Source organism: Typopeltis vanoorti, chromosome 7 (assembly GCF_054136105.1).
Source record: "Typopeltis vanoorti isolate ZY-2024b chromosome 7, IOZ_Tvanoo_1.0, whole genome shotgun sequence".
In the NCBI taxonomy this organism is placed as follows: Eukaryota; Metazoa; Arthropoda; class Arachnida; order Uropygi; family Thelyphonidae; genus Typopeltis; species Typopeltis vanoorti.
The window spans coordinates 110,769,027-110,793,549 of NC_143555.1; the positions used below are offsets into that span (position 1 = coordinate 110,769,027).

A 24,523-nucleotide genomic window follows, 5' to 3' on the forward strand; every position below is an offset into this window, starting at 1 on the left:
GTTCATCATAACATTCAATTTTTGATTATAATCTATGCTTCACTATATTTAGTATGATCTTTGAGGAACAACTGAGTAAACTTAACATTTGATAATTTTTATAATCTGTTGCATTCCCTTTCTTGGGTTTGTTACCATCAAACTTTCAACAGAAACTAAATAAGACTTCTTCTGTTGCATCTCTCAGATTTTTAGAATTTTAGTAGAAATTTCATGTGAACCTAGTTTTTCCAGTTAGGTAAGAATTAAAATTAAATAAAATTATTAAAATATACTTATTAACAACTTTCTTCAAAAATAAAAAAAGAACAATGTATATGAAATGTCAATGTCTGTTGCTGATAAACATACGTTTAGTCAAACAGAATGAAATTGTCAAGACTTGTAAAAACACTATTATTTAATAACTTAATAATTACATCTTTCCCCACAAAGAGGGAAAATACTACTAGGAAACATGATCATGTGTATTTAATGGTGGAATAACTGATGGTAAAAGCTGATACAAAATATTTATATTGTTCTCAGAAGATAAATTGCAATTAATGTTTGTATTACTTTCAGATGGAGATATATGCTGCTTTTCAGCAGGACGAGATGGAGTTGGAGGAGGTGATAAAAGATATACATGAATTACTTGCTCATTGTTGGGTGTTTTACTAGTCATCAGAATAAACTGATTGGCAGTAGGTACCTGTCTTCTGTCTGATGAAGAAGAAGAACAGGGAACTGTTAGGATCTGCTCATTTTGTTGATTTAATGCAGTTAACAAAACCAACTGTGGCTGATCTACATGCTTTGAAGTCTGATCATTAGCATGAGTTGAAACAGATATTTCAGACCTCTTCTTATCTGTGGATAGGCTCGATTTATGTATTGGATAAGTGTTTGTATATTTATTATGTGTTGCTAATTCACCAGTTTGATTATTTAAACCTTGCGACAATTCTACTGTTTCCACATCAGCAGTTTGTATATCACTGTTTATTTCACCTGTTATAGGTGTTTGTTTCTCTGCTCCATTAACAACTTTATTATCATGATTTCTTTTCCTTTTAAACTCTGAGCTGTGCATATTACTCAGGAATTTACGTATCTGTTCAAGTTCTTTATCATCTTCATCATCTTCATCATTGTAGTTGTTAGCTCTTGAAAATCCTATAAAGAATAAGAAATGTTAGATTTACACTGAAGCAGAAAGACAAGCTTTGCACATATTAAAAAAGATAAGAAATAATGTATAATAACTATTGCAAAATGTTTGTAGGTTCTAGGTTCTTGCAAGTAGGTTGCTATATAGTACAAGGGAGAAGGGATGTGGGGAATGTTCAAGGTTTAGCATTCTCTGATACAGGGTGTCAAATGTGTAACATACAGTATTGTGGCAGAAGAATGTAGAATATGTGGAGAGTTGAGGTAGAGAAGGATGTTGAATTCACCAGTTGACATTCTGTTAAATATAAGTGCATCTTTTATACTGAAATTTAGACTATGAATGGTGGCTAAATTAATGTGTTTTTTTTCTATTTATATTTTTAGGATAGGTTTTACATTTTTTTTACGACTTTTTGTTTACTAAGAGAGATTTTTTTTATTTGCAATATTATCAAAATTATTTATGACTAGCATGGTTAAATGGTGTAGGCTGGAGTTAAAGATTATGAATATGCAGTGCGATGTGAAAAAACTTGTGGGTGTGTGCTTCTCACATAGAAAAACACCCACCTGTCCATTACATGGCTGCAGCTTCCATTCAACTCAACTCAAATCCTCAGACCACTATTCAAACCTTGCAAGGTGAAAATTCATCATATCACAAGATGCTCAAAACAAAAACTCCAGCTTCGAATCATCAGTAAGCCTAAATTAGACTATGTATCTCTTGGTGAGATACATCAACAAGAGAAAACATGCTTCCTGCTTAAATGACAACCTCGAGTCTTCTGATTTCTTGGCAAGGCTGGATTCAATTTCAGATTATCATCAGCTAGATTAGATAATGATCCAGATGGTATTGTAAAATCAGTGACATCACATCACTGGTTTTCATCAATTCTTTAATGAATTTTGAAGAATTTCTTGAAGTTATCAATTCTTTAATTCTTGTTTCATTAGAAAAATAGAAGAATTCTGAATAACTTGGATAATACTTCAAATCTTTGTTCTTGATGGTATATTCACCCCCCCCCCCCAAAAAAAAACTATGCTTACAACCTATGTTTTAGAATTAATATCCATCCTATATAATTTTTACAATCTTTCATACTCAACTAGGATTTATTATACAGCATAAAATGAAATAGATGATGAGACTGAAGTCTATCAATGATTATTTCAACCAAAAGAAATATATCCAAAAGAAGGGCAATGCTTTTCTTCACAAAACTGTGACTTGGAATGAAAGACAGGTCCATCATCATGACCTGAAAATGAAAATTCATTTTATGAACTATCACATCTACCTCACTGAGGGTCAAAAAAGTTCAAACTATCTCCTGCCAGAAATTGATTCTGATTGTCTTTTGGGATAGCAAAGATATCATTCACCAGCACTATATAACAAAAGAAACAACAACACAAAACTATGTGAAGACTCTCGAGAAAGTTGAAACGATATATTAATCAGGTTCATGCCAAATATATTTCATCATTTTCAAAATGGATATAATTTAAAACTGACAAACAGGTCAAACTGCAGGTGAGAAAACGGTTTTGAAAACAACCTGAAGAACTTAACAAATTATAGTTTTAAAAAAAACTTGAAAAAAAAATGTTGAAATGGAGATAATATTGAGAAATAGCAAAAAATGTAAAAATAAAGTAGAGATTTCAAACTACCTTTCGTTTTTTATTTCATTGATATCTCTCTCTCTCTCTCTTTGGGTAAATGTATGTATTACTTTTAAAATGTCTTTATATAAACATAATGGTAAGATTATACTACGATCTTATCGTTGTGTTTATATATGGTATATATATCACTTTTCTGTTAACCACTTCTAGCAACTCTTTTATAATTTCTAATTACTCTCTCTCATACCAAATTTATCACCTTGTAGATTGTTTATCCTACTAATACAATCATTCTCTGGACCTGACACCATGAGTTTTTGTGCTTGGAAAACAAGATTTTGTCACTTTAACATCAACCAACATCTGTACTACATAAATCTTTTTTTTCCCCTTCTTATTAATAAAGTATTTAATTCTCTTTTTTATTCACACACATATCAGTCATTGTTTTAATCGTCTCCAAATCTCATTCCAATTGGCAAATAATCTTAACCCTTCTAATTCTTCTGTGATTCTACATGGTATAGTTTTCATTTGTAATTCTTTAACAATTGCTTCATGTATTCTCACTTGCTTAACTTCAAAGCAATTCTAACTGCTTTTCAATCGTGTTATTACCTTAACAGTAATGCCAGAAATCTTAATATCATGATGCTGCTTTGCAGATATTTTCACCACCTTCACTCAGTTTAACACTATTCATTTTCTCTCATGTTCCAACACTGCTAAAACAATATCACACTTTCTACATACTCTTTCTCACCTTTCTCTTTTATTCTACATTATTCTATGTCATACAATAGAATAATGTAGAATAAAAGAGAAAGGTCAGCATTCTATGTGATACAATAAGAATATAAATCTAATTAATTAAAAAAAATCAAAATTTATTATTAAGAAATTTTTGAAGGAAATTATAAAATTCTGATACCAGGATTTTATATAAAATCCGTATGAAGATAGACTGAGGATGTGTGAGTTGCAGATGTTGGTTGATAGGAGAAAAAGAAGGGACACGATAGAAACATTTAAGTTGCTTAAAGGGGTTTATAGGATTGATGCAGGGAAAATGTTTCAGCACTTATCTGGAGGGGGCCAGAACAAGGGGTCATCCCTGGAAGTTGAATAAAGGTGTGGTTAGTAGGGATGTGAGGACTAGAGTTTTTGCTTGGAGAGTTATGAATGAGTGGAATGGGTTGCCAGAGTCAGTTAGGAGTGCTTTGTTTGTTAATGGATTCAAGGAGAAGTATGATAGATTGTGTGGATAGTCTGGATCTCCTGCAATGTCTTCCGACTCCATGGAGGTGCCTATACAATAATAATGTTACATAATTAATGAACAATCCTTAATATGCATTTCATTGTACTGTATCAACTGGAACTGTGAAAACAATATTGTTCAGCTGCTGTATTAACAAACACACACATATATATACAGTATACTACTCCCACCCACAAAAGGTTACTTGCAAACTCATAGTACATTCTGCACTGTGAGCAGGCTAGGAATATATATATCCCCCCCCCCTCCATAGTTATCAATTATATATATAGGAGACCTGTGTAGCTCAGTGGAAGTGGAACTTGCGTCCTCTGCACTTGTCGCTGACTGGAGGAACTTTTTCTAAGCCTTTCTTTGACCGATTCCTGAGTTTGTCGATCTCTGGCACAAGCAAGCGGGTTTTTCCTCCCATAAACTTGAGAAATTCAACTGTAGTACCCACATTATTTCAGACAGTAACATATCTTGTTAGGGTTAGGTATCAAGAGATGGCAGCACTTGTTTGTCAGCCTCTTCATCGGTGGCTGCTATAGTTAGTGATAGACATGGGCTAGCTATCGCAGTTCAATCTCTACCAGTGGAGATTGAACTGCCTACTCAGTCTTCAAAGCTAGATAGGGTAAAGGCCTCACCTGCTCCCTATAAGCGAAAAAAAAGGCGTTAGCTGATTTTTTTTTATATATATATTGTATTTTTCATTTTTTTTTTTTTTTTACATAATGCAGTCTCTGGAGCATGGAAATACATCCATGCTCTAGAGACCAAACATGGAACTTTTTCAAGCAACTTCAGGCCTCCAATAAGCAGGGTGGTGGTCTGATACCAGGTGATGATATTCATCTCCCACCTAAAGCCAATCATAAACATCCATGCCCATGATAGGATTCAAACCAGCAGCTTGCTGGTTGGAAAGCAGATATGCTAACCATTCAGCTAGGAACTATTAAACATATTTTTATATAAGAAAACAATCAAAATTTATGCTATATCAGCATGTTAATATTTTTTCCATTCAAAAACCTTGCAAGATCATTAAAAGTGCTAATAATTAAACTAGTCTCTGATATAATAGTAAAATTATATATATTAAAATTATATATATTATATATTGAAACTTAGTCTCTGATAGTCTAATTCATTATCTAATTCTGCAACTCCACTTTCCATCCTGAGTGTTCAAATCACACAGATAACATGGATATTTTTTTAATAGTTAAGTGGAAGATTTTCATTGCCTGATGTGTGACTACTTCCCTGCATGGTAGGATGATTGAATGGTAACAGTGTTTGGTCTCTTAAGAAGGGTTTCTGGATATATTTGACCATTCACATGCCCACAGTACTAACATGCTATAGGTTTATAAGCTTCTGTATCTGGTACTGTCATAAAAATATAGCTGGTAGCAATGACATTTTTAGTTTCATAGCATTATTCAGTAAACTACATGCAATATTAGAATCAAGAATAGGGCTTCATTGCTACAATGACAATAAAAAGCACAAACCTACTGGAAGAAAGAGTGGAAATAATAGAATAGAGTGAAGATAATAATCAAAAGCACAATAAAAGTGATTATATTAAGCAATAGGAAGTGTACAGAAATTTGATTGAAATAAGTGATTTAGCAACTCTAACCAGAGCCAAAAACTTCATAAAATCTAGCTTGGCTCGTTGATGAGAAGTAATTTTATCTCAGTTACCTATTTCAAAGTTGAATAAAATTATATTGGCCAAATTCTGTTAAATCAGAGCAATATAAAAACAACTCACTTTTTCTTCTCCTTTTGGGCTTTTTTGGTTCTTTAACTTCTGTCTGGAAATTGTCTTCTGCATTTTTTAAGTTGCAGGGCTCAATCTTCTTTCTTTTCTTTGGTTTCAGCTTTACATCAAACTCGTCAGCAGATGAATCTTCTTCAAAACCAGTTAAATCAAACTGCTGAGGATCATCTAAATTATAAATAAAATGAAAAGTGAAAGCAGCTTGAAAGATAATTATGGTAATATCTCAAATATCTAGTTGCACTGAGAAATTAGTTTTTGGCTAGTTAACAAACAAACAAATCTTGAGTTGTATTTATAATTTTTTTATGTGACCCTTGAACTTCCTGAAAGCTTACGAGAATGAAATCCTTGGCATTCCTGAGTTGCCTTAGCTTGCACTACTTAAGTTAGTTTAGAGGCCTCTCTGCAATTCAACTCGAGAATGCCGATTGTATTCTCGTAAACTCTCAGATCAACTTATGAAACTTTCATAGTTTCTACAAACATTCGGCTTTGAAATAATGTTTGCATCTAGTATCCACTTTGCCAATGTAATTATAAATTATTTATTTCTGGAATTTTCCATTTAATATTTATGGACCAGGGTTCACCATGGATAAGAGGGAATTACATTCTTCTTTTGAATTATTTTCAGAAACATTTTGAGAACATGACTCATTAGACTGATCACTCTATAGTCATTACAAGTTTTCACATCTGCATTTTAGGTAGCATAATGAAGGTCGACTGTAACTAGTCATGAGGGATTATGACTGTATGCTTATTAAATAGATTTACTAATATAGTAATGTCGTGGCCTTCTAATAATTTTACTATTTCTACTAGTATTCTATCATGATCGAAGTCTTTACCATTTTTAGCTGAGTTCAGCGCACATTCTACCTATGATCCTAGAATGCATGGACCTTCCATCATTCATAAGTATTTTCTGGATTTTGTCTGTTATTAGTAAAGAGTTCTTCTACATATTTCATCCATTTTTGTATTTTATCATCCTTATCAGATATTATTTTTCTCTTTTGTTTTGAAGGATACATAGTTGTTTTTCTTAAATATACCTGAGGTCTCTTTCAGCTTTTTATTTAGATTAAAAGTGTCATGCTTTTACTGTAGAAATTCTATTTCTTTGCATTTTTCATTCATTCAGATTTCTTCTTTGATCTTACCTTTAATAATTTTCTAAACCTCTTTATATTTTGTTGGACTATGATTTTTATATGATCTGCTTTACTGCTCTATCAGGACACAAAGTATAGGCACATTTCTTTTTGATTCAGATCGTGACTCAGTTACAATATTACTTACTTCCAATCAACAGTTTTCCTCCAAATTAATCTTTTATCTGTCAAGATTCCAACATCATCAGATTTATATTTCTTTCTTCTAAGGCAAAAGACAGAAATATACTATATCAATCACCTACGTCATCTTGGTCTTCCTCTGTGTCATTTTCTTGCCATCTTGGCACCAAGCATTTGTTTTGTTAACCTTTCCTCTCCCATTCTGCTTAAGTGATCATACCATCTGAGATTAGCTCTGCTAACACATTCCTGAATGCTAACAATGGCGATAATAATAAAAGTCTATACTAAGATAAAAAGCCAAACGGCTATTTTTTCTGGCGAAGTTAATTTAAAAGTCTATACTGTTTTAAATACAATATACACACTACATTTCCATGGATCTTCTTTAATTTTAGTTATTATATATTTAATTAAATATGTGAGGAAAGTTTTTTCAATAAAGACATTATCTAAATATAAAATATATGTATATATTTTGCACATAAGGTTGCGCAAAAAATATACTGAATGTATACACTTATCTAATCTCCACTTTCATGCTAAGCTCAATGACCTGCTACATCCAATTGTATGCTATTGCTGTAAAATGCAGTTTGATGAGATGAAAACCTCTGAATTTCCAGGAGGGAAAATCCTGCCATTTACATATGCAACCAGCTAACTCACCTTCTGATAAAAAGTTCTCATAAATTCCCATCTAAGACTCATTGAGTCTTAGATGGGAATTTGAGCCCAGCTCTTTCCAATCAGAGAGCTTCGTCTGTAGCTTACGTCCAAGTAAGCTACAGAGGTCCATGTACATATTTATGCAACTCGCAATGCAATACAACACAACACATGGCCTTACAAGATCACTCTGATACAGGATACAGCTTACCAATTAGAGAAGGTTCCCCCACTTCTGGCATAGTTAAAATTTACTAATGAAGTAATTATACTTGATAATTTCATTCATAGTCAATATGAAGTAAGTTGTTAACCAGTTATTTATGCAAGAAGAGCTAATGGTAGCCAGTCAGAGAAGCAAGAACTTATGTTTTGATTTTTTTTTTTTTTGACACATTCAAATAGTTTAATAATGATAACTCACTGTGAATCCACAACAACTGCAAATTATAAACTATACAGCACCTAATAATAAAATGCAAATTGTGTATACTATATACTATGCTCTGCTTTATTTTCATAAATATCAATTTCCACTCCAATATGAAGACTTATCAAATATTAAAAGAGAAGCGACTTTTTTTCCTTTTAATTCTTCTGAAATGTATGCAGAAACTTACTTATAGCTCTGTCAATCAGACTTCTGTTGTATTTTTCTTCTCGTTTAAACTTATTCTGAAAGGGAAAAAAATCCATTTCTAGAAAATAAATATCAAATCATATTTGGAAAGTTAATCCAGCATAATACACTATATCATAATACTCTTTATGGAGGAAATCCCATTTATGAAGTAAATGGGATTTCCCTATTAAAGACTATAGTAATTCTAAAACAATGATTCAAATGAAAATGCAATAAAACTGAAAAAAATAAAAGAAATAAACAAAAGAAATCAGTAGGACTAATAATACACATATTTCCTGAGCTTCTGAAAAATGTTTTCTTTATTATGCAAGTGAAAAAAAAAAACATATATTCATAACAGTGCCTCACAGTATTAACAACACCAGTATAAACTCTCGTAGAAAGGCTTATAAGTTGATTATACATGATTATTAATTAACTTAAGGAATTAACAACATACACTAGAATATAAATTAAATTAAACTTTAATATATATTTCCAATATTTCGGCAACGTCATATTGCCATCTTCAAAGGAACTCAAAATAAAGACACGTGCATGCAGAACTACACACACAGTAAATGAGGAACCAAGCGAATGGAATATCATTCTGATATTCCATTCGCTATCTAGGCGACCTACGTGGTGTATACCAGGTCCCTTGCAGCTATAAGCTGTCCTACTTTGGCCAAACAGGCAGGACAGCGAATATCAGAATTTCAGAACACAAGGACTACATCTGTTTTCATCAGTATAGCCACTCTGCTCGTGCGAACCATGCTCTGGATACACGCCACAGAATACATTGGAAGAAATCACAATAATACACCACAGCAAGTTCAAATTTGAAAGACTTTTCATGGAATCGGCCTCAGTAAGAAACATGCCAAACCTCAACATATTTGGGAGACATACATCAGGAGACCTTCAGCCCAATGGCCAAGAGTACCTACATAGCCTGCTAGGGGACACCATCAGGACTTTTAGGAGAAACAATAGCTTCCACACTTCGTTCCTCATTTACGGTGTGTAGTGCCTGCATGCACGTGTCTTTATTTTGAGTTCCTTTGAAGATGGCAACGTGACATTGCCGAAATATTGGAAATATGTATTAAAGTTTAATTTAATTTATATTCTAGTGTACGTTGTTAATTCCTTAAGTTAATTAATAACCAGTATAAACTAAACAAATCATTTATTGATCTTAGTGATATTTTGCTGGATTTCTAACCAACATCCTCAGAGCACAAAATTATGAATATGCTAGACACATAGCACTTAATCTGATACTTGCAGAAACAATTCAAATTATAACTGATAAGGAATTAATGTCCTTGCAAGGCACCCACCCACTATGGACTTCTGATGGTCTCCCAGATCTTTGGCAAATTAATGTATCTATATTTGTTAAGGTTAGGGAGTGATTCATAGCTAATGCTGATTCTAAAAATAATCTCTTAGACCTATAGTGACTTTTATGCAGAACGGCTGTCTTTTCCCTCGCATGAGATAAAATGAAAAGACAACTGTATTGCAGAGAAGTTGCTAAAGGTCTCAAAGACTATTTTAGAATCAGCATCAGCTATGAAGCAGTCCTCAACCTCAATAAATATGGCTGCAATAATTTGCTAAAGATCTGGGAAACCATAAGAGGTCCACAAAAGGTGTCTTATGAGGACATTTTCCTTCACGCTCATTTTTAATTCATTTTCATTTACAATTGGAACTGTTTCTATAAATACCTAATTAAGGGCTATGGATACTAGTTAGAAATACAGCAAAATCAGTAAGAAAAATGAATTACACCTAAGCCAATCTAGACAATGTACCTGCACACTCGATGTTGCATTGTATGTTCAATTTTACCTCCGTTATACTGTTCTCATATAACATTAACTATATTTGATACACATAACTTTTACATATTTCATAATGAACTCTAAAATAATACAGTGCATTTCTTGGGCTGACTTACATCTCTAGTCTCTCTTGGCAGGAGCACACCTCAACTATAGCTTCTTCAGCCTCCCCTCCAAAACAAAACTGGCATAAATGCCTGCTCAATACACTCTTTTCACCTGCACAACTACTATTAATACTATATAAATCCCTAACCATCCAATTCTCAAGTACTGTTCACTCATTTGGGGTAGTGCACCTAAAACACAATAAGAATGCTTGAAACTATCCAGGAGAAGGTAACCCAACTGACTGATGATCCTCTCCCTTCTCTAACAGAGTCACTGTAGTCACCCTTTCATAGACATTATATTTCTACTTTAAATCTCTTCTGCTGAACTAGCCATCATTATTTCTGCACTTTCTTCCAAAGCTATAAGAACACAAGAAGCCGATCTGATCAATATCTCTATTTACTGTGCACCTTCAAACTGAACCAGCTTCTCTGCTCACCTCTTTTATTCCACCTGCCTCTGTTCTTTGAAAGAACAGCTTTACAATCTCCATTTCCAATTGTTAAAGAAATACAACAGCAGATTCCTTCTTTCTTCTTACCCTTCTTCCAATGTAGATATGGTGTACTACAGGTTTTGTAACCTTTCATGCATGAATCTATTAAAAAAAAAAAAAAACTGTTCAAATTGAACAGTGAGAAACTACACTGTTACTGTATTAATAAGCAATGCTAATAACGCCAGGTCCTATTGCTGCTGGAGACCAAAATTTTTCAAACTGCTCTTCAGGACTTAAAAAAAAAAAAAAAAAAAAAAAAAAAAAAAAAAAAAAAAAAAAAAGCAAGGTGGTGCTTTCATGCTGGATGATGAAAATCATCCAAGATTATATTCAAATAACTTGGCAGGACTCAATAATAGGTGTAGGTGAGATTATTAAACAGTGTACTGGAGAGGTTGTTTCATGTCTACATTTAAATAAAGTTAAAACAGATAACTACCTTTATCACAGAGAACACCATAGCAGATTAGCAACATGAACTGGCAGCAAATTTAATTGAACAGCTTCAAATAATGTGCCAGACTGAAGGCCTTGCTATTACATAAGACGAGTCAACAGACATTACTGATTCAGCAAAAATTTTAATATTTATTTGTGCTATGACACATGATGTGTCCTTATGAGGAGCTATTAGCTTTAACTACACTTAAGGGATAATGTAACATTTTGATATTTTTGTAACACTCAAAGAGAAAGGAGATGCAAATCTTAATATGCATGATCTTGTAAGCATATGCATTAACAGTGAATTCAATGATGGGAAAACATGAAGAGTTTCTTGCTTTATTACAAAAGGAAACACTTAATCCAAATGTACTACTTTCATTTCACTGTATTTGACATCAGCAAAATATATGCACCAAATCAACAATTTTACATTGCATAAAGTTAATAGTAGAGCTTGACAAATATGCATGCTCACATGCATGTGAAAAAGTAAATTTTTTCCAGCTGGCAAGTAGTTGCAGACTGGACAAAATAGAATTTTTATCTAATAAAAAAAAAAATGACAAATTGACATAATAGATGAGTATCACTGATAATAACTGATTAGTTGTTAGTACAGTACTTCATTCCATACAATCCATAATCAGATATGATTTAAAAAAAAAAAAAAAGTACATATCTTTCAGAAAAGAAAGCAGAAAATGCAAGTAAAAACTTCAACAGCCCATGAAAATTCCGAATTGATCATTATCATCAAATTCCTGGCATGTACCTTCAAGGGGTGTACAGGATATGACAGTACTAAATGAAAAATTTACATCATTACTAACTTCCTATCTACAATTTTCCTCCAAATCAATCTATTACCTGTCAAGATTCCACCATTATCAGATCTTATATTTCTATCATCTAAAGCACTTTGTACCATATCAATCCACCTATATTTTGGTCTTCCCCTGGGTCGTTTTCCTGCCAACCTGGCAGAGAACACTTGTTTTGCTAATCTTTCCTCAGCCATTCTGTTTAAGTGACCATACCACCTGAGATTAGTTCTGCTAATGCATTCCTGGATGCTGACAATGTCAAGTTCTTTCCTAATATCCTCGTTTTTAATATGATATTGTCATTAATGCCATCTGTTCACGCCTCTAATCTTTCTCAGGACTCTCATATCTGTGGTCTTTGGTCAAGTGTTTTATTTCTAACCCAGCTCTCGGATCCATAAGTTAAAATTGGTTTGAACACTGTCTTGTATACAACTAATTTGTGTTTTGACTAATTTCTCTCTTATTCCATATAAATTTATTCAGTTGACTTTCTACCATACCAGTTTTGTTGATTCTGTTGTCTTTTTCCATATTTAATTTACCATCTTCACTAAAAATCGTGCCTAAGTAGTTGAAATGTTTTACTTATTCTATAGGTTCTCCATTCACAATGCAGTTTATATTTTCAATGCTTTTGCCTATTTTCATTGTCTTGTTATTGCTGACCTTCATACCATATCTATTACAACAGTTATTCAATTTAGTCCGGGAATCTTGCAGTGGATTTATTTAGAAGTATAACGTCATCCGAATAAAGCAAAGAGCTGAACAATGAATTGATCATTTATGTTACAATCATCTTATAAAAAACTGGAAATACTGATAAACAGAAAGTTTATCAAAATATTTCTGAACTACTTACCTTGATTTCTTGCCGACTACGATTTGGAAACAGGTTTTCAATCAGACTAAAATCTGTACCAACAATACTCAATGCTTTATAAAATTTGGCTGTATCTGAAAGTTTTTTTAATGGTAAAAAATACATAATTAATAGCATAGAATATTTTATACAAATAAAAACTTTTAATAAATAATAGCAAGTTTTTAATTCACTTCAAAGTCTAAATAAAGAGCATATTTATTGCATTTATCGATTACAATCTGCATAATTCAAACACATTAGCATTCTTTGATGCTAACATGTTTAGAACTTGATATGATTTTTCCCCGTTGGATAATTAAACACTTCTTTTTCTGCTTATTACCAGTACTATTGATTAATGACACAACATTCTGGCATACAAAAGGATTTGCTGCTTTAATGAATTATGGGTTTATAATTAAATGTGGTAAAACAATCTGTTTTTATAAAATTGTTTTTTGCTGAATTTTCTGTACATTAATTCTGTACACAAATTACTGATAAAATAACACAACAGAATTTTTGAAGAACAAATCATCAGAAAGAGATCTATAAGAAGATTACAAAAAATAGTAGATTAAAATGTAAATACTATTGAACATGATGGCAACTGAGAAAAGAGATGAAATTTAGGAATGGGAAAAATGGAGGATGGGGGGGGGGGGAAGAGAGAGAGCAAATCATACTACCCTAACATATTAACTTGGTAGAATAACAACAATAATAATGAGCAAATATATTTCATATTAGTTATTTTTCAATATGAATAAGAATGCAGCAGCCCATTCAACTTTTAACCTGCCTAATACCAGTAACCCCTCGTTAGGAAGGGACTCAACCCATCCTAGACGGATGACAGGGATAGGATAGGAGGATTCAGAATTCATGTCACAACTAGAACATGGTTTTTCTTCACTGACTAACTAGATCACATGGAAATTTTATTCAGTGTGAATGTCTAAAACATCATGGTTTGAATGGGTAAATATATCTAGAAATGGTGTATGTAAGCAAGAAAGAAAGTTATCCATATCATATCCTTATATATATCCTCAAGAAGGGTAACAGATGCTATGATAATACACATGCTGGCCACTGAATTAGAAACTTTTGCTTACTTACCTCACAGAAATCGGTGGTTTCTGAACAGGCATGTGCCAATACTGATTCTCTTCAATTCCCTGCACATAGTTTGGTGAGACGGTGAGATATGGGTCAGGTACAGTCTTCATTAAATGCTTCAGTCAACTGCTGCACACTGTTTGTCCATACAAGCTTCCTCACAGATGATGGAAATCTCATTCCTGAGACTGCCTTATGGCCACAGTTATGCCTCTTAAACAAGCAATGCAGGTTACTTTTTTCACTGATTAAACACCTGGGATATCTAACCTTTTAAGAAACTAGTCAGCTCTGCTGTTTTCAAAATTGTGGCTCCAACCAGACAGGCACTCACAATAAGCCCTTTATCGAATGCTGAAATATCATTTGTTTTTCCCATTGTGATCATGATTATTGACAAGTAGCATTCTTAAATAGTTGCTTAGAACACATAGTGATGCTCGTGACAAACTATTTTGCATATACACTGAGTAAGACATTTACATATATCTGCATAAAGGCTTCTAATTCAATGGCTGGTATGTGTATTATGCAATCAAGCTTACATTTTTACTGGTCATCTCCTAAAGCAGACAGTTAGTATAGTAAAGCTGCAGAGATAGATCACCAAAGTACTTTGTAATAGTGAATTTGATTAGAACTTTTTTTTTATACTGATTAAATCTGATATGTTGTTGTTTACTATATTAAGTCAAACAACAATTTTCCTACAAATTGATCAAAATATTTTCTTTAAATTATGTGTCAAGTCACCAATACTGTGAGGTCTTACATTTTGGTTTTCTAACGCAATACTGTTAGTATCTTGTAAATAGACTGCGTCATGAATGTTAAACTACAAACTACACTAGTTAAGTTATTCTTGTCAAATGATTACATTATTTATACAGGGGTGGCCAACCTTTTATGTTCCATGCGCCAATTGTTTCACATGCAAGTTCAGATGTGCCATACAACTCAAGTACAAAACTGCAAATGTTCACAATGGACAAACAAAGCACAATTCCATAGTGCACGAGTATCAACTATAAACTGACTGACAAAAACCCATGACGCACCAACGTTACTAATGCTTGACGCCTCAGGATCAAACAAGTTAATGTGCACTAAACAAAATTGCTAAAAATAATTTCTAAGTTTTAGCTTTTTTTTCTACAAATTGATTTTTAGTTAATACTTTTTGCATAAATAGGCTTACTTTTTTTTATTATTATCAATGGGGTCTAATGCATCACTTTTGGCACATGTGCCATAGGTTAGCCATCCCCAACTTATATTATTCCCCATCTTATCTATATATCCAACCTTTTAGTTATAGTTAGTCATAGACAGTAAGATAACAATATATTATATACAATTTTTCTTGGTTAGTGAATAGTTAGAATGTTTCAGATTTGTAACTATGATTGACTTCGAAATCAGCCTGCTGTGATTTGCAAAGAATGAGACTCAGGTCTGGCATTCATATTCTCTACAGAATTGCAATTAGAAAATTTTAATATTCTATACATCTAACTCTTAAATTCTTATTAACTACAGAGAACAACTATATGGCCATTCCAGAATCACATAATATGAGCAATAAAAATGTTTTCCTCTCTGACCCATAATTAAATTCAGTTCTAAGAGATGACATTAAATACCATACAAAACAAGAATATAGCATTCAGCTAAAAGTTCTATAGTTTCCCTTGAACTTCCTGTCATTATCTTCCTTGGTTTTATTTACTTTATTTTGTTTTTTTACCCTTTCAGTGAATTTTATCTCTCAAATTCTTCAGAATACAATAAAAGTTAAAGATCTCACTTGAGACCAATTTACAGTCATACCCCGACTTACGCGAATCCGGAGTTACGCGGTTTCATATATGTACGTATTCCCTTCCCGCTTCACGCTTCACCACTAGTCGTATCTTTCAGGCACCGGTTGCATTCGCCAGTGTCACACATGCTGTGAACAAGCACTGACGTGTTTCGCACGGTCTCCATTCATACACGATTTTTATAAACCTTGCGATTGTTTATTGTTATGTTCTTGATAAAAATTTTATCACATAAAAAATCATAATGTCGTCCAAAGGAAGTAAGTCCGATTCTTCTACAGCTAGCAAGAAAAGAAAAACATTGACTTTGGAAACAAAACTCAACATTATTAAGGATTTTGAAGGCTGAATGAAAATTTGTGAGCTAGCAAAGAAGTTTGATCAACAGGAATCTGCAGTAAGAACAATCATAAAAGAAAAGTTTACAGATTTTGGAGGACATAGATTCTAACGAGGAAAGAATTGTAGCTACAAGGTAAGGAATAAAAAAATCATTAGCTTACTATGAAGAAATTTTGTGTGACAAGAAAAAGACATTATGCCGTCAGACAAATCTATTAGATTTTATGAAACCATTGACATCAAAATAACTTTCTTTTTTTTTTTTTATGTATGAAAAATTACAATTATGATTATATTTCTTAAAAAATATAGGTGTTTTTGTAAACCTTTGGTCCCAATTAACTAATATTTTGTATGTTTGTATGCAAAATTATACCCGAGTTACACGAATTCGACTTAAGCGCTTTTTGTTGGTCCCACCTACTGCGTAACTTCGGGGTATGACTGTACTTGCTATGTATCTTTTTCTATTCACCAAGTTTCCTTAAGCACATCTTTCCTTTATCTAGCTGAAGTTTGCATGAAGAGTAATTGCTCAGACAACAGACATACATTTAAGTAAGCAGTTCCAAAGGCACTTCAAATAAAAAGGACTTTAATGTAGATTCCATCTTGCTCCTTGGAACATATACCACCTATTCTCATTAAACACATAGCATTCACATTAATCCACAAAGATTTGAAATATTACACTGTCCTTCAATTATTAACTTCACAGTTCTCCTTGGAGAGTAGTTAAAGATGCACATAAAAACTGTACCAGGATCACAGACCTTAACTCAGCAGTTTTTAATTCCTTCTCCTTGCTTCATTTCCATTACTCCATGACAGCTATTCTAAAAAACTTACAACATGCATGTCCATTACAGACACAAAGCAAAACTTTAGTGACATAATGGCTGCCAATACTATAGAGCTTGCACATTGTAATAGTGCATGGAATAAGAACACTACTATAAATATACATAAAATAATATATATACAGAGTTCCAGATATGTAACTTAAATCTACTAGCCACAAAAATTTTTTATTCATTCTCAAAAAGTTTCAACCAACTTTATATAATTATTATAAGTGATACTTAAAAAAAAAAAAAAGAAAAGAAAAAAAGTGTTATGATCAATGACAAAACAAAGTAATACAGTCTTTATTTCTTATTATACATTATGCATAATTATCCTTGCTTTTAATGTGGATTTCAAGTGTATGCATCAACACACCTCATTTATATAATGGCTTCATATGGCTATCAGTAATAGCGTCTTTTCTTGGTTGCAAAATACGGATTTATCTGGAACAAAATCCTGCAAAGAAGAGCCATTCATATATATCATCAATGTCATTCAGGAAGGAGGGATTCATTGATGACCTCCATTTCTCTTTTAGTTTTTTTATTTTATTTATTTGTGTTTATGTGGCTCCTAACTATGAAAGGTTGTGTGAACATACAACGGTCGGTGGGTCAAGAATTTTTTTCTATTTTTATTGATACACACACATTTTTTTAAAATGGTCCAGAAATGCTGCTCTAGAAACCAAACTATTTCAAGCCATTTCAGGCCTCTAATAAGCAAAGAGATGTCTCAGATTGGATGATGAAATTCATTTCCCACCTAAAGACAATCACAAACATCCATGCCAATGGCAGGATTCAAACCAGCAGCCTGTTGGTTGGAAAGCAGATATGCTAACCACTCAGTCAATCAGGTTGGCTAGATTTAGATTCATCTGACTAAAACCTCATTCACATGATGACATATTTGCTGGTATAATGGCTATAATTTCAAACAGTTTTGAGAGAAATGAAAACCTATCTTTATTATTAGTTTTTTTTTTCAAAAAAGTCTTGTATGTTTAAATGCTTCCCTAAAACTTTGAACTCTTACCACTCTTTCACAAATGTTGAAACTGTTTCTTAATTATCATCAAAATATTTCCTGAAATGTTTACCCAAAACCTTCTAGATCTTTAGGCCAGGTAAATGTATCAAATACTGAGACAGCTTTGGCAATTTCTGATTCATTTTCACTAATCTTTTTATCAAATATTTCCTTCGTCTATTATTATTTTTTTTTTCTATTTCAGCATTCAAATAACTCTGTATGCATTATTTGAATACCATTATATATACCTACTTTATTTATGTTATCTAAAAAAATTTCCCCTCAAAAGGTTGTGGAGCTTATCTCATTTCTTTCAAGGCATTCAAGTACTGTTCACACAGTACCTGACTTATTAGTTTAACTTATTAGTAAGTTTTTCCTTTAAAAAATCAGTAACAATTGTTTAAATACAATTTAAAAATCTAAGATAAAATGGATTCTTCTTGTTTTCATTTTCTTTAACAAGACTTATGATATTACAGCATCATCCCCTTTTCCATTGCCTAATTCCTCCAAAATGATTACCATTGCAAAGTAGTAATGCAAGTGCAAATGCAGATACTTGAACTTCAGGATTTTTGTTTACAACATGGCTGCTACTTTTCACCAAAAATACTGAAAGAATTTTCTGCACAAATTCTTTCAGTATTTTGGTGAATTCTTGTAAAAGGTATATAATTTTTTTTTACTTCTGTTTCAATGCTGGGAATAAAAGGAACATCTTTAAGAGGAAAAACAGTCAGATTCAAATTATGAGCAATACAATGTGTCGATATAAGATCTGGCATGTCTCTCTTTAATTTTGCCACTAGCTCACTGTTTTTTCCTAGCAAGTTTCCTGTTCTATCTATTCCAATGCGTACTAACCAATTTTCAGTCTTCATAGCAAGAATAACTTGTTCATTTCACTCTCTAATATACCCAGGTACCCAGGAGCTGTTCAGTTTTGAAGAAGATGGAAATAAATGCCTCTTCTTTCTGATTTTTATTTATGTATCTCATATAAAGAATAAGTTCCTCCTCATTTGAAATATCAAGGAGCATCTAAAAGAAGACACACACTCTAATGGAGACCTCTGATTTCCTTAACTTATTCTTGTTTTAATGACATCAGCAATAAGTGACAAATTCTTCACATTTCATGTCATTTCTGGTACTGTTCTACTGGAACTGCATCTATTTTGCTTATTTAGCAAAAACTATCAAGTTTTTGAGATCAGTAAATGGTTTATTGAATTTAGATATATAATAAGCTGTATTAAAAAAAAAGATGCTTAAGTGTTCAAACATTTTAGAATCCATTTTCTTTTGGCAAGCAGCTAGAAGTATGTTTTCTGAGTGATTTCTGGCCAAGTTTATATTACAGCATTTTTTGTGAGAATTGGATACTTTGTGAAACTTAAATGTCTCCACAAACGTGTACAAAGGCTTATGTGTTCGTCGTATGTTGACTAATTTTGACAGTAATATATCAGAACACAGAAAGATAAGTCAATAATTATTTATTGATTTATTGACTTATTGCTGATATTTTGATGGTGTTATAACCAGCAAACTTCAGGACACAAAAACAGTTTGTCACAGTGCATGAGACTACAACAACATGGTGAAATAATGGAACTAGTTTGAAAAATTGTAGCAACAACACAAAGACAAAAGTCCTAATTAGGTGCCCTCTATGTTAAAAAAAAAGAGAGAGAGAGAGAGAGAAGGTACTAGTTATGTCTTAAAGACGGCAGTCTCCCAAATCTTTCATAGATTTATACAGCCATATTTGTTAAGATTCGGAGTATGTTTCAAGGCTTCTGTGCAGTACTTTGTTTTCTTCCAGTTGATCCTGTGCGCAGGGGTATCCAAAGCATGGTCTGCTAGGCCTGACTTGCCATAGCTATAGTGCCGTGTGTAACTTTTATGTTCACTGATGTGGATGTACACAGTTCTTCATGTTTGACTGTAGTAAGCTTGATCACACGAGCAGGGTACTTCATAGACTCCTGGTTGTCATAAAAGAGCGATGCTGTCCTTGGGTGAACGGATGAGAGTTGCTAATTTGACACACGGTCTGAATAGTGCATAGTTGATGTTTATTGAGAACTTTAGATATATTTTCTGATGTGCCTTTGATGTATGGGATGGTGACTCTTGTTGTAGTTCTCCGTGGTGGATAGTGGGATGGGGTTTCTTGGGAGCATTTAGTATTTTGTCTATCTTATGGGGATTATAGCCATTGGCTAAGAAGGTGTGGCATAAGTGAGCCAGTCCAGCAGCAAGAGCATTGTCATTGGAACAGACTGCTCTCGTTCTGTGGGTTAAAAGAATTCATCAAAATCAAAAACCAGCACCAGAGAAGGTTTGAAATTCTCCAACAAGGCAGTGCAACACAATGACCACAATTACAACAAGATCGCGTCGTGAATTTATCTTCACTCACCTTAACCAAAGAATCCATTAGTGCTTTAAGTTGTGGGCACAATTTTGCCGTTATTCCCAAACAAATTCCAAAAGCCAAAATAACGGTACCCATCGAACATAGAATATACGTCCTGCCTCCAGCAATAGCCAATAACATATGTTTAGATGTGGCCAACATCTTAATCCAGTCTAAACCTCCCAAAAACAATATTCCACATAAGGAAATCATTGCTCTAAAAGAACTACATAATAATAACAACCAGATTATCATAACAAAAGCAAACAAAGGGAACCCAACTGTAGTGATGAATACAACAGAATATGAAAACAAAATGCACACACTTTTACAAGACCAGTCAACATACCAAATTACAGATCGCAATCCCACCAACACACAAAAAAAATTAAGGTTCAATAGAAAAAAATGACTTCCTGGCCTAAAGAAACAGTAAATAAACTCAAGCCCTTCCGTGTTAAAATACCCAGGATATATGGAACACCAAAAATTCACAAACAAGGTACACCCTTACCCTATTGTGTATAAATAGTATAAATTGAGTATAGATGTATTTCTCTCAACGTTTTTTGGATCATGCCCCACCCGCAACGTCTCAAAGATTTTGATGCCCCTTTCCCTTAGCATAATAGTCAGCCAAGTTCTGAAAAAGTATAATATAAATATGTATAAATATGTACATTTCTAATTGCCCCATGTTGAGAAACACTGGTATAGATAGTATAAATAGTCTCACATACAAACTGGCTAGACATTTAGCTATGCTACTTGCCACTCTCACAAACAATTCTCCCTCCTTTGTCAAAAATTCTGCCCACCTAAAAAGTATTTTAGAACACCATACCTTAAAAAATTCAGACATAATGTTGAGTTTTGATATCACCTCACTATTCACAAATGTACCACTAATTGAAACCCTTGATCTGCAAAAGTCACACTTCACCCCTGATATATTTGAACTATTTAAATTCACAATACATGCATGATATTTCACATGGAAAGGGAAAATATACAAACAATTAGATGGGACAGCTATGGACTCCCCTCCCCACCAGTCAACTTCTACATAGAACACTTAGGAAAACTAGCTATCAATACAGCCACTCTCAAACCAATGCTTTGGCTTTGCTATGTTGATGATGTGCTTGCTATTTGGTCACATGGCCCAGGCACATTGGATACATTCTTAGTGCGTTTAAATAAGCCAACACCCCAAAATCTACTTTACAATGCAACTGGAAACTAATAACTCTCTGCCCTTCCTGGATACACTAATCATATGTCTTCCAAATGGTTCGTTATCATTCTCAGTTTTTAGAAAACCCACACATCCATTGAGATATTTACACAAACAATCGCACCATCACCCTTTTCAACAGTATGGTATTCTAAAAAACACTAACCCACAGAGCAAGAGCAATCTGTTCAATCTGTGACAATGTTCTTGCTGCTGAACTGGCTCACTTATGCCACACCTTCTTAGCCAATGGCTATAATCCCCATAAGATAGACAAAATACTAAATGCTCCCAAGAAACCCCCTCCCACTATCCACCACAGAGAACTACAACAAAAGTCACCATCCCATACATCAAAGGCACATCAGAAAATATATCTAAAGTTCTCAATAAACATCAACTATGCACTATTCAGACCGTGTGTCAAATTAGCAACTCTCATCCGTTCACCCAAGGACAGCATCGCTCCTTTATGACAACCAGGAGTCTATGAAGTACCCTGCTCGTGTGATCAAGTTTACTACAGTCAAACAGGGAAAACTGTGGACATCTGCATCAGTGAACATAAAAGATACATCCAGCACTATCGCTATGGCAAGTTGGGCCGCAGACAAGGCTTTGGATATCCCTGCACACAGGATCAACTGGAAGAAAACAAAAGTACTACACAGAAGCTTTTACAAGTCAGAGAGAGAGAGAGATTGTTCTTAGAAGCAACAGAAGCCCTGGTCCATGGATTCTGAATCTTAACAAATATGGCTGTATAAATTTGATTAGGACTTTATTCTTTGTGTTGTTGCTACAATTTTTGTAGCAACAAAAATTGTAGCATTGTGACAAAAAAAAACATTGTGATAAACTGTGTTTTTGTGCTCTGAAGATGCTGGTTATAACACTAGTGAAATATCAGCAATAAGTCAATAAATAATTATTTACTTATCTTTCTGTGTTCTGATATATTACAGTTCAAAATTAGTCAACATTAAATGTCTCCACTTTGCAAAGTCCTCATAGCTTTACAGAGATACTGCCAGCAGCCCAGGATATTTTTTACGTATGTTACAAAATGCAACTTTGTCTTCAAGCCACAACCACTGAATTCCTTGAGCCATTTGTCTTGAAAAGCATCTCACCTGATTGTTTTTACTTGATGGTACAACAGAACTTTTTCCTCCAGTGTTTTGAACACTTTCTGGTCCATGCAATTCACCTTCAGTTTTGCATTGTTTCACAAAACTTAAAAGTGTAGTTTGAGTTTTCTTTTGTTTACTGTTTATAATGAAGTTATAAACAGTAAACAAAAACAAAATTATAAATGAAATTCACAAAACCAACAAGACAGTAGCAATTGCTGTGTAGAGCCAGACTCACTTTTCACAATATACTCAATTCACGTGATCAGGACTTGATCTTGTCTTTGAAAAATAATTGCATTTTTAAATAAGTCTTAAAAATGCCTTGTCATTATGTAAAATGTTTAAAGTATTTAATTACACTAAATTAATTCAAGTTGTGAGCTGTGAAAATAAGGTTAGGATATTTATTATGCATCAGAATTGAGCAGCTAGATATACTGCAGTATTTAAGTAAATTGTGCGAGTTTTAACTTTTGTGTTTATAATTACAGGTTTATTTTGTTAATGAAATTAAATAGCGAGCAAAGCACAATTTTCTTTCTTTCATTTTTTCAAATAATAGATTATCTATTACACATGTCATGCATACTGGATGCATGTGTAAGGTTAATATTGCACTGATTGGACTATAAAATTCATTTATTGGAAATGATAATCATAATTTAATTTAACTGAATTGCTGATATGCAAACTTATTTGTTTTGCTTGAAGTGTTTGAGATTTACTGTAAAAGCAAAACATTGTCAAGTAAGTCGCCATAATAACATTATTATTATTAAGAGAGATCTCCAGGGAGTCAAGAGACTCATCGAGGAAGGCCACATACTACACACAACAGCTATTATACTATTCTTGAATTCATTCACCCTGCTTGCACTCATAACATCCAAAGGCAATCCATTCCAATCACGCACCACCTTCTGAGAGAAAAAATCTAGCCCTCACCCCATTCTTAGTGGCATTCATTCTCAGCTTCCAAGGATGCCCTCTCGTCCTTTCCCCACCCTCCATAAATTGAAAAATTCCATCAATTGAAATCCTTTACAATCCTTACAGAAGTTTGTGAGTCTCAATCATATCATCCCTCTTTCTCCTGTTTGCTAGTGTCTGCAGTCTACAAATTCGCAATCTGTCTTATATAATTTTTAACACTCACCTTTGTACTCTCTCCAATATATCAGAATCACAACAGAAACCAGGAGACCAGACCTGTGCACAATAGTTCAAGTGAGGCCTTATCAAGGCCGTGTAAACAGGCAAAATAACATCTTTACATGTGAACGTTTGTTTCAGCATTGCAATTAACTTTTGAGTTGTATTTGCAATCTTTGCCATATGGCCCCTGAACTTCAACTTCCTATCTATTAACACTCCAAGATCCCCAGCCTCATCAGTTTCTTCTAGCCTAATCCCACCAATATAATATGACATTGGATATCTAATCACCAAAGTGAATGACTTTACATTTACTGACATTCAAATGAAAC

General features: G+C 33.3%; 1 protein-coding gene across 1 annotated transcript in view; it reads right to left on the reverse strand.

The window, feature by feature from the left end:
- Positions 1-380: 380 nt before the first annotated feature.
- LOC150104963 (uncharacterized) overlaps positions 381-24,523 on the reverse strand; it is a 123,882-nt gene continuing 99,739 nt past the window's right edge. The window contains exons 7-10 of the mRNA XM_090396077.1: positions 13,062-13,156; positions 8,449-8,503; positions 5,847-6,023; positions 381-1,158 (exon numbers count right to left, since the gene is read on the reverse strand). Coding sequence (XP_090252203.1) covers positions 449-1,158; positions 5,847-6,023; positions 8,449-8,503; positions 13,062-13,156 — 1,037 coding nt within the window. The 3' untranslated portion in view covers positions 381-448. The remainder of the gene's footprint in view (positions 1,159-5,846; positions 6,024-8,448; positions 8,504-13,061; positions 13,157-24,523) is intronic.